The sequence below is a fragment of the Amblyomma maculatum genome, chromosome 1 (assembly GCF_055883805.1).
Source record: "Amblyomma maculatum isolate TAMU_Amacu chromosome 1, ASM5588380v1, whole genome shotgun sequence".
Classification (NCBI taxonomy): Eukaryota; Metazoa; Arthropoda; class Arachnida; order Ixodida; family Ixodidae; genus Amblyomma; species Amblyomma maculatum.
This window is the reverse complement of record NC_139344.1, coordinates 318330699-318348825: the sequence shown is the minus strand read 5'-3', so window position 1 is coordinate 318348825 and position 18127 is coordinate 318330699. Positions and strand designations below refer to the sequence as shown.

General features: G+C 43.2%; 1 protein-coding gene across 1 annotated transcript in view; it reads right to left on the bottom strand.

Moving 5' to 3' along the window:
- The window catches only part of LOC146207216 (uncharacterized), a 123358-nt gene that overhangs the window by 87006 nt on the left and 18225 nt on the right, over nt 1-18127 (bottom strand). Inside the window, exons 9-11 of the mRNA XM_084575543.1 lie at nt 11819-11919; nt 5542-5608; nt 5386-5434 (exon numbers count right to left, since the gene is read on the bottom strand). Coding sequence (XP_084431669.1) covers nt 5386-5434; nt 5542-5608; nt 11819-11919 — 217 coding nt within the window. The remainder of the gene's footprint in view (nt 1-5385; nt 5435-5541; nt 5609-11818; nt 11920-18127) is intronic.

The window sequence follows — 18127 nt, the reverse complement described above, 5'->3', positions numbered from 1 at the left end:
TGCCGCACGTCCCGCCGTTTCACGACAGCCGCTGCCGCCGCGCCACTAATTTTTCCGAGTGCTTGGTCTGTCGTGCCCGTGAAAACTGCTTACGTATCACTTTTTCACCCGTACCGTCACAATTGCGTTACCCGTACGCAGCAGGAATCGACCCGATGAAATTTCGAACTCCTCGCTGTCGTGCCGAGCACCACCAGCTATACAGTTCTCATCCCATCGCGATGTCGGCGATTCGTCACAGATTGCAGATAACAAGATGCGGTAATGCCACGTCACCATACCTTTCTTCGTTTTAGGCCATTATCACGCCCGAATCTATATTTTTCACGTTTTATGCAGTGATTGCAATGACAGAACGGAGCCAAGCCGGCTAGGCCTCAACATTTTCAAAATGGCGCCAAGCCGCGAGCAGTCGATGCCGGCAGCCAATCAAAAGTGGTCAGTTCGGTAGTGGAGGGCTCCCGAGTAATTCCGACCACCAGGGGATCTTTAACGTGCTGTGCGATCTCAGTGCACGTTAAAGATCCCCAGGTGGTCGAAATTACCCCCAGGCCTCCACTACGGCCCCCCTTTCTCTTTCCACTTTCACTCCCACCTTCTCCCCTTCTCTTACAGTGCAGTTCAGGTGTCCACAGGACAAATGTGAGATACTGCGCCTTTCCTTTCCTAGAACCAATTATTATTACTATTATTATTATTATTATTGATTAAAGTGTACCGGAATGTTCTTAGTGGGAGGAGCGGAAGCCGATTCTATAGGTAGGCTCGGACCCCGCTTGCATATAAAGTTGCGGCGGTGCTGTTGTCGCCCGCACTTGAAGAGCATCTGCTTTTTTGTACAGAGGAGGCAATGCTTGTACATGAAGCGCGTCTGCTTTCTCTCTGCAGATGGTAGTCGTGCTTGTTTCTGGTAGTGCTTGCGATAGAGAAATTTCTGCTGACCTGCTCTTCGACTGTGATGCCTCCCAAGCAGCGGCTAAACAACTGCTACGCGTCAGGGTGTAAAAAAAGGATATAGCGAAGTGGACGAAGCCGTAATTTGTCAATTTTCAAAGCTCCAGCTGACAAAAAGCAGCGACTGCTTTGGCAACTATCTACACAGACTCGACAAATCATTGGACGTCGAGTACGCAGTATGCGAGTTGCATTTCGAGCCGGATTTCATAATAAAGAAACTATGTGCATATATTGTGAATGGGGCAAAAGTGCGAATTCGGACAGGAACACTATTTCATCCGAGATGGTCCCGACAATTTTACCGAACTTGGCAACGAAACACCGGCACCGAGGTCAGAAAGGAAACGCCTACAAATAGGCACTCCGGAAAAGAAGACAAAGCGTCGTCGTAGAGATGCTTTATCTCCTATACTCCGTCAAACAATGGCGATCGCGATCGCGGTGCGGTTGGACACAAAGCAAACGAAGTTAGTGCTGACTGCGTTTGTCTAGCTGACCTTTGCAACCTCGCACTTCCTTCGAGGTCATGGGCACGACACAAATTTCCTAACTTTTCTGGAGTTTCATACGCGTTCTGCACATTGAACTCAGACGAGAGCTGCATTTTTTTATTGCTCAAGCCAGGACAGCATAAAGTGTAAAGTCTTTGTATCAGAAAAATTGGTAGATAAGGGTAGTTTGAGGAGCTTACAGGAGCAACATAGCTCTTGCAAAGAACTGCAAGCTGTGCTGAGGAGGTACGTCTAAGTTTACGAAGGCTCTTCATGCACGAATGCAGTCAATAAGAGGAGCCGTATAGTTCATGGAAAGTGGCTATTAGATCAATTGTTTTACTAGCTAAAGTCTTTGCAAAAAGTTAGATCTCGCGGGGTTTGCTTCTGAGCCATGTAGTGGGGCTCCTGTATTTGTGGACATTCTACTCATTGGAGGTGACAGGACTAAACATTTTACCTTCACGAGATCTGTAACGTTGGGAATTCATTACGAGCCACGTGGTGTGGCTCAACGCGATAAGGCTCAGAAGCAAACTCCTTTGCTGGGCTAAATATAGGATACTGAAAGTGTTCCCTGCGACCGTGGCACGCACCACAATCCCTGTACAACGCGATTACATATTTATTGAAATTGTAATTATTTGCATAATTATAGCTTTCACATAATTGCGTGTGGGGCTTAAAGTCAGGGGTGTCTCGGAGGTCTCAGACACCCCTCGCGAGGATGTAGAGGTGGTATTATTATTAAACAGGCAATCATCTCTCTTTGTTTTTTTCTTTTTTTGCTAGTGATGGTTGGAAAATTTCTGCTCTGTCGGTTCTAGAATTTCAGCGTGATATTCTGCAAGATTCATTTCATGGTTTCCAAAATTCGAGACTGAAAAATAAAAAAAAAAGATTGTGGCAGAGCTACACATAGGCTAAAAGAAAAGGGGCAAACTGTGCCCTCACAACACAAGTAAGCTCCAAGGACAAGAAACACAATGAAAAGTTTCCATTCAACTGTCTTCACAGGTAAACAAAGCTTCTAGCTTCCAGAAGTCTGCCGTGACCGAAATGCTACAAAAAAGCAATTTCACGAATCATATCCATCATGGATCGCCCGATTTTTTCAGGTTTGTGCCATAAACGGAGCAAAAATCACCTTTTAAAATGATTTCTTCCTTTTGTATAAAGCATAAACTCTTAAATTGAGCAAAAGAACACGCTTAAATATTATTTCTTCCTTTTGTAAAACATTACACGTAAAACAGGCCGCTGCCGGATGCTTTCTCTCAACCTTTATTTTCCTCTCCACCTGTGCTCAAATCACTAGACACCCCCCTTTGATGGAGCCAGACTTTAAGCTCTGATCGCATGTCACAGCGTCTAGTAACTACACAAAAAAGCTGCTGTACATCTGAGCGGGACGGGTCTTTGTGTATAAATTTCAAGGCATTTCACTTACTGCTGCGCAATGTTCTGGCTTTTATAGGTGGCGCGATTGGTCACACAGCATTTGCACATTTCATGTCATTAAAGAGCATCGATTCACGAAACTTAATATCACGCGGGCAATACACAGGCAATACCCTAGATGGCAACTAATGGCAGTCTGACCATAACACGCATTCAAGTGCAGTTGACTGCAGCACTAATGCCAACGTTCCACGCTCACCGGCCCCCTCTGCGCCGGCCGGTCGCAACACTCAAAACATTCCAGTACACGCTAGTTTGGTCATATGCTCTCGAGCCCAATAGCAGAGCGTGTTTTGCACGCTTTTGTCCCTTTATTTTTCGCTTTGGGTGTTTTCTCATGGACGCTAATAGAGATAGGGAAGCACACCTGAAGTTTTCTCCCACTACACCAGTGCCGCCTCTCTCCTCTGGCGGTCATTTCTGAACTACTGGAACGGCGCCCAGCAGAGCGCATTGAATCACCCCACGTCCCGACTGATATGCGCGCTCCTTGTGCCGCTGGCAGCCTCTCCTTCATTGTATGCACTTGCAGGTGCACAAGAGAGCTGTTGCTGGTCACTGTGAGCCTGGCTGGCATTCCACAGCGTTCAGACAGGGAAGAAAGTTACTGTGGCCTGGGAACGGAATGGCTCCTCTTCGTTCTTTTGATTAAAAAAGCACCCAACAGCACCCCGCTCTTACAGCGTCACAGAATGCCAGCCGTGCAAGTGCATTTCCACTACTTCTTGTAAACTGTTGCTTTGGAGAGCACAGCAACGAATACTAAAAAAAAAAAAAAAAATAATAAAAAAAAATAAAAAAATGTTTGTGATGAAACTTTTTTTGTCACACAGTTTACAAATACAGAGAAAGAGGACATGCACCCACAAATTTTTATAATGAACGGCCTAAAACTAGACCAGATTTCTGTCCTAATGAAAATTATGGCATCATTTATTGCAGACACATTTATTTACCGAACTTTCGCACAGAATCACGACAATTAGTTAAGCATTTCTCTATTATCATTATTTACTGATGGGCAGAATTAAGTTTCAAAAAAATAATAAATATGAGAAGTCAAAATGTTTGCTTGCACATATATGAGCAATGGCATATGAGCAATGGCTCAGCAAATAGCTGCGATAGCATTAAATTAATAGACAACCGCTTTTCTTTATGGTACTTATTAATCAAGCTTATATTTTTCTTTTAACCTTAAGGTGGGTGGGTGGTCTCGTTTTTCTCTTCAGCATCGCTTTTCGCCTTTAGGACTCTTAATTTGTGTTAAAACGAAGATAATTTTTATTGTTATCAGCGCAAAAGAAGTATCAATATCCAATCTATTCAGTTAGCGAAATTGCGAAACTGAGCCCTCAAAAAAAATTTTGTATTATGATGACTATGTCAAAAAAGGTGTTTATTTCGAATTCCACGTCGTAAATGATCTTGCCACTAACTTGTGACCCTAGAAGCGCCGTTACGGTAATAGCATTTTTGTCAATTTGCCTCATGGAGTGGGCATGATCCACTAGTACTTTCCTTTTTTTTTTTTTTTCACGTTTGCACTGCCAAAATTTCCCAATTCAAGCACCAGGGAGAAAGCACGCAACTGCACAAACAGATCTGCAGCAGCCCAACACGTACGGAACTGACCCTTTCAAGAGCTACTCGCGCAGCTACTATTCAATGGGAGGGAGAACCGGCCTGACCAGACAATTATCGGGATGCGGCCGAAGAGGGCCCTTTTCACGGGCGCCTGCAGCGCCCCCCAGTGAAGCCGCGGTCCCCTATAGGGAATAGCCCTAATCCCGGCCTTTCAAACAAGAAGAAAATGATGACAGCGGAGCGTGTACTTATCGAGCTGTGGCTGATCAAATCTCATAGCGATTTTACCTCCATTTAAAGGGCCAAGCAGTCAGATTAGTGCCAGTGCTATCAGGTTTGTGCTATTCTTGAGAATTTATTTCCTGCTGTGCAGCGGCTGTAGACTAAAAATATGTGCCGCATGATCAGAAAACCAGCGAATTCACTGAAAAATCGGAAGAAGATGGAGGAATGGCAGATCTCAGATCGGCGCGTTCAACTAACACCGAATATACTCAGTCTCACGAATACTAGGTATTCGATTTGCGAATCGCAAAAATTTGAAAATTTCCTATTCGTTTCATATTCGAATACTCGAATGTATTCGAGCATTAAACACATCCTTATATAAAAGTCCATGTTGGTATGAGTCAGTCACGTTTACTATAAAAGGACTTGAATAGATGCCGCAATTTTGAAACAACTGCGGCAATTAAGGTTACATATTCCTGTATAGTTGGTGCACAGCGCAGCCCAATCCAGTGAGTTTGGAGCAGCTTAGTGAAATTTTTCCAGTTTTTTTATCAGAGTGGCACAGCTTTTCTGGTCTCGCACAATTAGGCGCGTTTGGCGCAAGGGTTGGGACACTGAGATGTGCATCACACGAGACAAATGTAGATACAGTGCTGACCTTTTTGCATGGTCTTGAATTCATCAATCTTTGATGTCACATTCTTCAGCTAAAAGAAAAAATGAGGATAAGGTGAAGACTCAAGACATAAAAAATGAGCATTCAAGTCAGATTTCAAACGGGCACACGAAAAACTGCTTTTAAGAAGAACCTTACCTGGTCTTGAACTCCCTGCAAGTGGGCTTCGTGATTTTTCTTTATGTCTGTCAACACCTGCTGCAGACTGCAGGCGGGCACAGAGTAAATAACATCTTACATAAATCTTGTCACTGAATGAATGAAGTAGACATAAAAAATCACAGCCAATACTATCATCATCAGCCTGAATCATCCACTTGAAAACAAAGGGCGTCTCTAACAGACCTCCAACTGGGCCTGTTCTGCACCAAATGCGGCTCTGACTTCATCCCACAAGCTCACTTAAGCTCACCCCCCACCGTGTCACGTAGGTCTAGGAAGTCCACAAGGTTTATGCGTATAATTTTGGCTTTTGCAGAAAGAATTTCGCAAGTTTTAGCTGATGTAAATGGGAACTGAATGCAGTTTTGGCAATAGTGACCTGGTATCGACTGCTACATCCTTTGCAGGATGTGCATGCAATAAACAGGAAACTGGTCTAACACATAATGGCAAGCAATGCTCTGGGAAGCTGGCTGCCTGAAGGAACGATAATTCAATTGACATTGATGCTTCACAATTGGAATTTCACCCCGGAAACAAGTTTGGTAAAAAAAGCAAAGTGTTCGCGGATAAAAAAACCTCACGAAGAGGACATCATGGAATACACAAGACAACAGCCTTGCCTCGATGGTCGTGGCGTTGAAGCCACCGCGGTATGCCTAACAAGCCCAATGGCTGAAAATAGCCCTGGCAGTAGCCACATATGCCACGACCAAGGAGGTTATAAAAAAAACTGCTGGAGTAGAAGTCGCCTGTACTGGCCAAAGGGCTCGGGTGAAGCCTGATTCGGCCATTTTAAGTGGGGCAAGAGGAGGCCTGCCAAAGGCTAGGCTTTGCCAGTGTGTTTAAAGTGTTTAAGAAATTTTGAAGTCCTATGGCAATACTGTGGGCCATCATGTGAGCCATACTGCACGTCTCCAAACTGACTCGAACTAACTGAATTCTAAAAATCGCGACAATGTCGGAGTACTGGGGCGTTTTGATCTCTACTTAGTGCAAAAGTCACTGGTCAACCTAAATCTCAAACCTTTGAGTCAAGCCACAGCAACGCTAGTATTATTGTTGTGTAGCTTATGTCGAGTATAATAGCAATGAATTAATTGTAAGCCATAATTAAACATTCAATTAATTGATATTAAACACTGGACTTTATGCGACACAGCACCATCTATAGTCGGATAGCATACGTCGAGCATAATTGCACTGGGCTAATTCTAGATCTTAATTACAGCTTATAAGGCAATTGTGAATAAAAATTAGAATTCATACATTACTTCAGTCATAAAGACAAATCCCGTTACTATGAGCACCCCATTAACGAAATTTTCAAATTAACACATTTGTTAAGAATCACCAGCAGATTTCCCATGTTGTCAATGTAAAACTATTTCAGAACTATGAATTCTAGTATAACGTATATTTCAGAATAACATACATAATTTATTTTTCTTCTATAATCCAGGAACATCAGTATTACGAATTCGGATAGAATTAACAGCGCCAAAGCTCACAACTCTCGCGTGAAACGGGAATTACAATTTCTGCGTACTGTAGCTATCATCATCAGCCTATCTAGTGCCAGCTCCTAGTGCCACCACAAAGCTGTGGTTTGATGTGCAGTAACCAGCGGGCCTAGCCATCTGCCTTTCTTTTTCCTGTGCCGTGTGTCGTTTGCAGGTCAGTAGTTCATGGCATTCGCGCATATGGGACAGCATAGTTATTTTTTTGTCGCGGATTATCCTACTCCGAAATTTGTACGAGATGTAACGATGATTGCAGCCAGAGACGTGCCAAGAAGTAGGAAAGCAGCTTTTACAGCAAGAAATCGACGCAGGGAAAAAGCGAATCGGCTTCTGCAGGAAACTAGCATTGCCCCATCAACCGTAGCAATAATTTTTAAAGACCGAGAAAAGGTTTTTCAAACTTCAGGGAGCCCTGAAGATGAGGTCATGTCGAAGTCTGATGCTTTTTGCACATGGACAAAGTCCGTACTTTTATGCTCTGAATATAACCAGCCCTTATACATAGCATTCATTGATTACAAAAAAAGCATTTGACTCAGTAGAAACCTCGGTAGTCCTACAGGCATTGCAAAATCAGGGTGTAGACGAGTGGTATGTGGAAGTACTGAAAAATATCTACAGTGGAGGTGATAGAAAAATGCTCGGAATATAACCAGCCCTTATACATAGCATTCATTGATTACGAAAAAGCATTTGACTCAGTTGAAACCTCGGCGTTGATGCAGGCATTGCGAAATCGGGGGGTATACGAGCCGTACGTGAAAGTGCTGGAAGATATATATAGTGGCTGCACAGCAACCATAGTTATGCATAAAGGAAGTAACAAAATTCCCATAATGAAAGGCGTTAGGCAAGGAGACACAATCTCCCCAGTACTATTCACAGCTTGTTTAGAGGAAGTATTCGGAGACTTGGAATGGGAGCAGTTAGGGATAAGGGTAGATGGAGAATACCTCAGTAATCTGCGATTTGCTGATGACATTGCCTTGCTAAAAAACTTCAGGGATGAGCTGTAAAGAATGATTGATGATCTAGACAGGAATACCAAAAAGGTGGGCTTGAAAATCAATATGCAGAAGACAAAGGTAATGTTCGACAGCCTCAGGAAGGAACAGCAGTTCATAATAGGTAGCGAAGCACTGGAAGTGGTGAGCGAATATATCTTTAGGACAGTTAGTAATCACAGATCCAGACCATGAAAGGGAAATAATTAGGAGAATAAGATTGGGATGGAGCGCATTTGGCAAGTATTCGCAGATTATGACCAGCAGCTTACCGGTATCACTCAAGAGGGAAGCACTTCCAAGCACTTGCATCTTACCTGTACTCACCTATGGGGCTTAAACGTGGAGGCTAACGAAAAGGGTTCTACTTAGTTTGAGGACAACGCAAAGGGCTATGGAACAAAAAATGGTAGGTATAACATTAAGAGATAGGAAGCGCGCAGAGTGGGTCAGAGAAATAACTCGAGTTAATGACATTTTAGTGGAAATCAAAAAGAAGGAATGGGCATGGGCAGGGCTTGTAGTGCGTAGAGAGGGCAATCGATAGTCGCTTAGGGTAACAAATTGGATTCCAAGGGAAGGAAAGCGTAGCAGGGGGCGGTAGAAGTCTAGGTGGGCGGATGAGGTTAGGAAGTTCGCAGGGGTCAAGTGGATGCAGCTAGCACAGAACCGGGTTAAGTGGAGAAATATGGGAGAGGCCTTCGCCCTGCAGTGGGTATAGTACTGCTTCTGGTGATGATGATTGACTGCGTGGCATAACTAATTGCCATTGGTTAGGTAATTGATTAAAATTTATATTTATTATACTTTCAAGTCATATTTCGTTGCGAAGCTTATACAGAGCCCGATTGTGTTAAACCAATGTCACTGCATTACACTAAGCTCCTAACTTCTAATAACAATTATGATAAAAACCGAGCTTTAGTCCATGTCATCATCCAATATCAGTGAAATGTTCTCAATGAATAGAATCCAAAATTAAAAGTTAAACAACGCAAAAGCCAAGTTGAACATAGCTGATTCTGGTCTAGCAATCAGGCTTTAATTGCACATCTTCAAACATTGTCTACAGTCTAGAATACTCCTTCTGTCATAAACAATACATCGGAGAGACAAGACAGTCAATGAACTTAATGGCCGTCAGGCAGACAGAGGCAAAAGCCTCCTGAAAGCAGTTCCCCACCATTTCAATCAAAAAGACCATAAGTTCGAAGAAACTGAATTATATAATCTCCGGTCAGGCGTCTGTGTGCTGTGCGATGTCAGCGCACGCTAAAGATCCCCAGGTGGTCGAAATTATTCCGTAGCCCTCCACTACAGCTCCTCTTTCGCTCTTTCCATTTTAACTACCAGCTTCCTCCCTTTCCTTACGGCGCGGCTCAGGTGCCCATAGAAACAAGTGTGACAGATGCTGTGCTTTCCCTTCCTGTGAGCCAATTATTATATTCTCCAGTCAGGCTTTAAATCTGCAAGGGAGAGAAAATATTGAGAGGCATATCTAATCCATAACTTTAGAACATTGGAACCAGCAGGAATAAATATCTCTAAAGGAAGGTTAGAATCTCTTAAATATATTTCCTTTGCACCATAACTAGTCGAAAAAACCCCATATAGCATGAATTGTAAAGTTTATTCACAGCAGGTGTACAATCTATACCCCCTCTGCAATAGCATAAGCTGCATGTGTTTCTCCAAACAAGTTTCCTTCTTATCGCTTCCTACTGTAGTTCGGCCTTGTACTTTTTTTTTTGCCTAGAGAGTGTGGTTCACTATCCTGTTATCATTCCACTTCTTTGTCCTTCTCCCCCCTTTGCAAAAAGCTTTTGAGAATTGTTCCCCTGCAGATATAATCTTTATCAGGACCCTTTGGAATGCCTGTCCCTTTTCAAGAAAGGTGTATCTGCATGGAACCTGCTTTAGGTGCCGACTAATCATCCACCCCGCATTGTAGTTTTTCCTGGTACTGTTGCTTTTATTTCTTTTTCAGGCAACAGGACCACTGGTTTCAGGCTGAGAAATACAAGAATGCTGAATTGATCGAGTTGGTGCGTTTGCATTTTGGTGTATCCCTCATTTTGTCCTTGTCTTCTTTGCGCTAAGTTTCCTAAAATGAGAAATACACACTGAAGAACTGAAGAAACAATTTTTTATTTTTTTTTATTTTTTTGACCAACTTTCTTCTCACCCATGCTCCCACTGCCCAGCTTTTCTTCTTTGGAAGCAAAAGTGTATTTATGCCCCTGCCAGTGATGATCGCTCTTCCCAGGCGAAGACAAGCCCATTTGTCGAAACACTCGAGCTGCGAACTGAGGCTTCTCTTCTTTGTTCTTGTTCAGTGCTCTTTCATTCAGTTCAACCAAGTTGGGCACCCAAATTATTTCCATTTTAGCGGCACCAGTATGCAACTTGTTCGATAAGAATTGCGCCCATTGCCTGAGGATTAGAAGGCGATTGCCAAAGCCCACTGCAGCTAGATTTACAAGCTCCCTCTAAAACAAAATATACCTAGCCCGGGCCTAATGTAGAAAATATTATGCACAGTAATTTGAGTTTTTTCATATTCCTTAAATCGAGATGTGGATACGAACAGTCATACAAGGTGTAGCCTCTCCCGGAATAAACAGAGCCGACACAGCCTATGAGCAAACATGTTGCTTGTCCAGTCCAGTCAAAGAATTTTGGAGTAAAATGAACCATACACAAGCGGTCTCAGTCTTTTGCTTGCTAGCCCTAGCGGCGATCAGCTTGCTCTTTAAGTCTTCACGCCTCAGGATCCTTTGAAGACCTACCATTAAAGAAAGCGCTATATACCCACATGTACGTGCTGCAATCCAAGGAGCACGGCCAGTTCAAAATGAGCTTTTAACGAGCACAACTTGTGAAATCTCACTCCTCGTGTAGTCTACCATAAGCCACACATGAACCAGTAATGTTTGTCTTGACTGTGCTGCATGCCACGCACTTGAATAACCTCCACTTCGCCGTGCGCTCACCGGGCGCGCTCTGCGGCAACTGGCAACCACATGATCCATTGTAAATTTAAATTTGGTAAACTATTTACTTGCGTCATTTGCGAAGTGCAAACTGAGCTGTGATGCTCTGAAAATAATTAGAGGTGAGCAGAAATAAGGAGCTGCATTCAAGTTGCATTTAGTGTGCGAAGACGGCGGCGGCAAGACGTCAGTTTGCTGTGTGTCAGGGGCACTCAAAACAGAACCCTTCCATTGTGAGAGTTTTTGCAGTGCATGCAATGCAGGTTACTGGCAATTGCCAAACAACTTTGAATGGTTTGGTTTGGTTTTTAGGGTTTTACGTCCCAAAGCAACTAAGGCTTTGAGAGACGCCACTGTGGAGGGCTCCAGAAATATGGACCCCATGGAGTTCTTTAATGTGCACTGACATCACACAGCACACGGGCGCCTTGCTTTTTGCTTCCGTTGAACAGCAGTCGCTGCACCCGGGATTCGATCCCGCATCCTTGGGTACAGCAGTCAAGTGCCCTAACCACTGTGCCACCATGGCGGGACACTCTCCCAGCTGTACCATCCAAAAATAGATATCGTGCTTTTGTACACAAACCGAGTGGGGCATCACAAACATGTAACAGGTTTCCTTTTTTTTTTTTTTAACATTCAACTGCAGCACTTCAGTTCATAAGAAAGTAAGCGGTAAAGAAAATACATTAAAAAAAAATAGTCAAATACAACCATGTCCACCTAAGCTTACCGGAGCTGCAGGAGGCCATGTAGGTGCTGGAACTCCGACTCAACCTGTCCAACTAGCGTGACATAATCCGCTTCAGAGCTGTTACAGATGGCCTCAAGTTTCTGCAAACAAATTATGTGGCTATTTGGAATTCATCTCACGACAAAAAGAAAAGGAAAAAGAAAGTTGTGACCGCAGGAACAAATTTGAAAAATATAACTAAACATTGCTCTCCCATGAAGTAAAATGCTTACAAAATATATCAATGCAGGCAAAATCAGCTTCGTTGTGCTTTTACAGAAGTGCTAGCATGTCAAAGCTTTTAGTTACGATAGACGCATGCAATGAAGGCCTAATACAAGTTTATGTGCCTGCTTGGTCACAAAGTACTCAAAGGCATTGCAAAAGTTTAAGCCTATTCAATATACAAAGTCTTAACCCTTTGACTGTCGAATTTTTCGAAAAAAATTCACCACCAGTGTCGAATGTTTTTAAATGCTATGCACTTAACGCAGTACGCGTAAGGCAAAAAAAGTCAAAGGGTTAAATACTTAATAACAAGTGAGAGGACTATTGAGTGAACTTGCTTTAAAGAGAAATAGTGTGGGGTGTTCTTAATAAATCGTTTAAGAGCCTTAAAAATCAGTACAAAGTGGATTTAAATTATTTCATGACAAAATGAATCACTGACTCGTCAAAACAACAGTTTGATACCAGACACTTTTTTCAACCCCATCCCACTCCAAAAAGGCCAAGCAGCAAGCCGGGGGAAATCCTACACGCACTAGAAAGCCAGTAGGCACTCAGCGGGACTGAGGTTGAATCCAGCACCTCCAAGACACTCTACTACAAGGCCTCCGCTTCACCCCTTGATTAACAAATTAAAGCTCTGAGGCGTGCTAAAAAAAAAAAGCAGAATTACATGAAATCATGTGCTTGTATCAAACAAACATCACAGATCGGGGATATACGTTGGCTGTAAGCATTTTACAGCAAAATACTCAACCTGTTTCGGCCCTTTAGACCCTTTAGTCTTGTATTTCAAATCCAATAAAATTGTGGACTACACCAAATGTGTCCCTCGCAGATGATGGTGCTATAAGATATGGATTGATTATGGCTCTGGCTCGGAAGAAAATGGCAGGTTACACCTGCACCTTGTCCCAAGGTTGCCAGCCCAATCATCACCACCAAACTATGTCGAATAGGTGGGCCAGTAGTGGCATATATTGTTTCAAGTGAAAGCTTTCTAGTGAAGGAAACCAGTGTGGACTTATAGAAGTGCACATATTGCTGGCGGTATGCTTATTTTATTGCTATATTTTTAAATCCAACCTCCTTTACCAAAAAGTTCGTTTAGGTGGAAACACGCCCAAAAATGGTTGGTTATGGCAAGAAATTTGTTCCATTTACTTCTATGGCAAACTGACAGGGAATAGGAAATATTTCAGAGAAGCGAAAATTTCGTTGAAGCGGTGCTCATTGCAGTGAGGTTCAACTGTAAATGACAGACCTCTTTTCAGCCACATCAAGCCAGCTTTGATGATCTAGCTTTTGGAGAACAGGTCCTTGAGCAGGCTCTCAATTTTAGTGGCAAATCAAATTGCACTTCACTACACTCTGCAAAAAGTGTTGACCATTAACCACAAAAAAGTTCCAAAATGCAAAAACTAGAAGCTGTTCTATGAGCAGAAGACTAAGCTAAGAATGAACAGTTTTAGCAGCTCAGTAATGTTATGTACACCTAAAAGATGGACTTCACATAACATATTACATCCCTGGCAGTATGGCTTCATTGCATTTTGTTGGTGTAGTCAAGAAAATGGGTATGTCACAGTTGCAGTTACTGCGGCAGGAACGGGATGTGACCTCTGCCTCCAAGCATTGCTAAAAAATAACAAGGGAGCAGATAACCATGCCAAATATTCACAACTAAGAAAAAGGCAGTAAAGCACATTTTGTAGTTATAGTAACATTCCGTCCCCCCCCCCCCCCCCCCCCTTTTGTGTAGATTTTCAGCAATCTCAGAGATTTTCTTTATGGTATGTATAGCTGCTCAAATATTCAACCAGTATGCGCTATGGCCGCTTTTTCAGTGTTCCTGAACAGTAAAAAGGGGTTAACCTGAGAAAATATTAAGTCTAAGCAGAGGCTTATGAAGGTCTTGCCTAAACGTGACTTTTCTAGAAGTCTGATCAGCCCGAAGGAGCAGATGAAGAGGCGGCCATCACGCATGTTAGTTAAAGATTTGGACAGCTATACAGTTGAATCCCACATTAATGAAATCGTTAAGAATTATAATTTTTTGTACTCACGAAAATGAGACTCTACAGATGAATAAGTACAAACCAGACTTTGGAGAAATTAAGTTTTATTTGAAAATGTCAGTCACCGTCATCTTCCTTTAATGGCTACCAACAAATCGAAAGCTGCCATAAGTACCATACTTAACTGCATAGAGAGACCATTCACACAATGAACTAATAATGAAATACTAATAAGCTTGTGACAGCATCGGCAATGACTACTTGCTCAGAGCACAGTTGCGCACTCCACTGCACCTCTAATAAGGTTGAGAGCCAGCTGTTCAGCATGTTCGTTTTATCTTGCCATGATTAGCTGGCACCGTCTACTACAGTCAAACCCGGATATATTGAACACGAAGACGATCGTAAAATCTAGCTGGCTTGTCCGCGCATGCGTAGTGCGTGCTGCTGTGAACGAAGACGGAAAGAGAGAGGGAGAGAGCTAAAGCTCGGATGAAGAGTAGGCACACCCTTGCGCTTCGCCCTATTGCATTTTTCCCCTCTCTCGAACACCACAGCTGCATTGGTTCCCTCTTGTTCCTTCACGCATGTCTTGCAAACCTCACGTGCTGGCGCGCGGTAGCGATCATTGCAGATGTAGGCGCGTTTGGAGAAAGGGGGAAAGGGTGCAGCGCTACCCTAGACAAGCCGTCGCCGAACTATGCCCTCTCATTCCTTCCGCCTGTGGCTGGAAAACGTCATGCGGCAAAGGGCCTAGCATGATGCGATCGTCTTTCGGGAAGGCGCACCGTCCAATGGGCAGCTTTTCTATACTTTTACATGGGATTTTTAAGGGGATTTTCTGCGAGTTCGATATAACTAAAATTCGAATGATCCCGGGTTTGACTGTATTATCAGAGCACAATTTGCATTGTGTAATTGACTCTCCCTCCAAACTGATTCTAACTTTTCTAAGTTCGTTAGAAGATTCATTAAATTCTAAGACTCATTTGATTCTAAGGTTCTTTACAAGAGTAAATGCATTATTTTTCGAACATGTTCAAGTCATAACCATAAGCAACTTGTAAACAAAGATGGCAGCACCCAAAAATGTGTCTCAAATATTGAAATTGCACGTGATAGTGTACATTTATTTTGCTGTTACTTTACCCGTGATCCAACAGTGGTGCAGACGAGGTTCTCTTTTATGCTTTTATGCCTCAACCTAACATCTGTTATGGCTTAAGCCTTAAGAAAAATTGTTGCCTGCTACTTCAAAAGCCATCGTCGTTGCGGGATTGAAGTTAAACTGCATATCATTGTCGGTAGCAATCATAAGCACTGAACCTTATCGACGCTGAACGAGGTCCCTGAAATATTTCTTTCCATGACAAAACTCGTATTTATAGCTTATGATATTGCATGGTTCAACTGTATAACGTTCAAACAAATCGGTTTGTATGAGCTAGCATGTATCATATATATAGTCAAACTCAGATATATCAAATTACTGCTTATACTGATCTGCCTGAATATCCCCTTGGAAACCCCAGTATAAGAATAGCAGTGTTTTTCGCATATCATACTCACACTCCTGCTAATGGAACACTCAACAGATCAAACTGTGTACCATAAACCTGCAAAGGGCGCTTATCCTAACGATGTAGAACCACATGATGAGGTGAACATAGAGTACGCTTGAAAGTGGCATTCAGTTTCATGTGCTTGTTTTCAACACAATACCGCGATTAAGGAAAAAAAAAAAAGCAAGCATTTAGTGCACCAGTCGTCTTGCGGTGAAGCCAGCCTAGCTGACAAGGCAGCTCTCACGTGGCCTGCTTCGCTGCTGAAGGAAATGCCAGAATCAACTGCATCCAATTTTCATTAAGTTCATACTGCATTCATACAGTATATTCGCACAGCCTATGGGGGCGCCACTGAAAGCAGCCTAGCGGTCGTTCTTAAAATTCTTTCCGGGATACAAGTTGCTGCTGCTCATGCGTCGCTGCGAGGAGTGCGTTGCTCTGCGGCGGCGATTCTTTTTTTTCAGCTCCTGCCGATATTTTCTATTCCAGCCTGAAGCATAAAGTCATCATCATCATCATCAGCCTGATTATACCCACTGCAGGGCGAAGGCCTCTCCCATTTTTCTCCACTTCACCCGGTTCTGTGCTAGCTGCATCCACTTGACCCCTGCGAACTTCTTAATCTCATCCGCCCACCTAACTTCCTGCCGCCCCCTGCTACGCTTTCCTTCCCTTGGAATGCAGTTTGTTACCCTAAGCGACCATCGGTTAACCTCTCTTCGCACTACATGTCCTGCCCATGTCCATTTCTTCTTCTTAATTTCCACTAGAATGTCAGTAACTTGAGTTATTTCTCTGACCCACTCTGCACGCTTTCTATCTCTTAATGTTACCCCTACCATTTTTCGTTCCATAGCCCTCTGGATTGTCCTCAACTTAAGTAGAACTCTCTTGGTTAGCCTCCACGTTTCAGCCCCATAGGTGAGTACAGGCAAGATGCAACTGTTGTATACTTTCCTCTTGAGCGATACCGGTAAGCTGCTAGTCATAATCTGCGAGTGCTTGCCAAATGCACTCCATCCCAATCTTATTCTTCTTGTTATTTCCTTTTCATGGTCCGGATCTGCGGTTACTACCTGTCCTAAGTAGACATATTCGCCTACTACTTCCAGTATTTCGCTACCTAATGTAAACAGCTGTTCCTTCCCGAGGCTGTTGAACATTACCTTAGTCTTCTGCATATTGATTTTCAAGCCTACCTTTCTACTTTTTCTGTCTAGGTCATCAATCCTTATTTGCAGTTCATCCTCCGAGTTGCTTAGCAAGGCAATGTCATCCGCAAATCGCAGATTACTGAGGTATTCTCCATCTACACTTCTCCCTAACTGCTCGCATTCCAAGTCTCTGAATACTTCCTCTAAACAAGCTGTGAATAGTACTGGGGAGATTGTGTCTCCTTGCCTAACACCTTTCTTTATGGGAATTTTGTTACTTTCTTTATGCAGAACTATGGTTGCTGTGCAGCCACTATATATATCTTCCAGCACTTTCACGTACGGCTCGTATACCCCCCGATTTCGCAATGCCTGCACCAACGCCGAGGTTTCAACTGAGTCAAATGCTTTTTCGTAATCAATGAATGCTATGTATAAGGGCTGGTTATATTCCGAGCATTTTTCTATCACCTGATTGATGGTATGGATATGATCGATAGTAGAGCACCGTTTCCGAAACCCTGCTTGATCCTTTGCTTGATTGCAGTCAAAGGTGGTCCTGATTCTATTAGCGATTACCTTAGTAAATACCTTATACGTAACAGACAGTAAGCTGATTGGTCTGTAATTTTTAAGGTCCTTAGAGTCCCCTTTCTTGTGAATGAGGATAATGTTTGCATTCTTCCATGGTTCCGGTACCGTCGAGGACACCAGGCACTGCGTATACAGGGTGGCCAGTTTTTCTAGCACGATATCCCCCCCGTCCTTCAGCAAATCTGTAGTTATCTGATCCTCTCCAGCCGATTTCCCCCTTTTCATAGTTTCTAGTGCTTTCTTGACCTCGTCCTTCGTCACTGGTGGAACGTCTGACTCTTTTTCCCTACCGCCAATCTCATTACGGTCCTGACTACTTTGGCTACTGTAGAGATCTGTATAGAACTCCTCGGCTACTATGACTATCTCGTCCATATTAGTGATGACGTTACCCGCCTTGTCCCTTATCGCATACATCTGGGTTTTGCTTATGCCCAATTTCTTCTTTACCGCTTAAAGGCTTCCCCCGTTCTTTACAGCATGCTCAATTTTCTCCATGTTATACTTCCTTATATCGGTCACCTTGCGCTTATTGATTTGCTTTGATATCTCGGCCAATTCGATCTGGTCTGTTGGATTGGAAGCTTTCATACTCTGGCATTTCTTAATCAAATCTTTCGTCTCCTTAGACAGCTTACCGGTATCCTCTCTAACTATCCTACCACCTACTTCTACCGCGCACTCAGTAATGATATCTCTGAAATTATTGTTCCTTGCCTCTAGGGTAATGTCGCCATCCTCAGTTAGAGC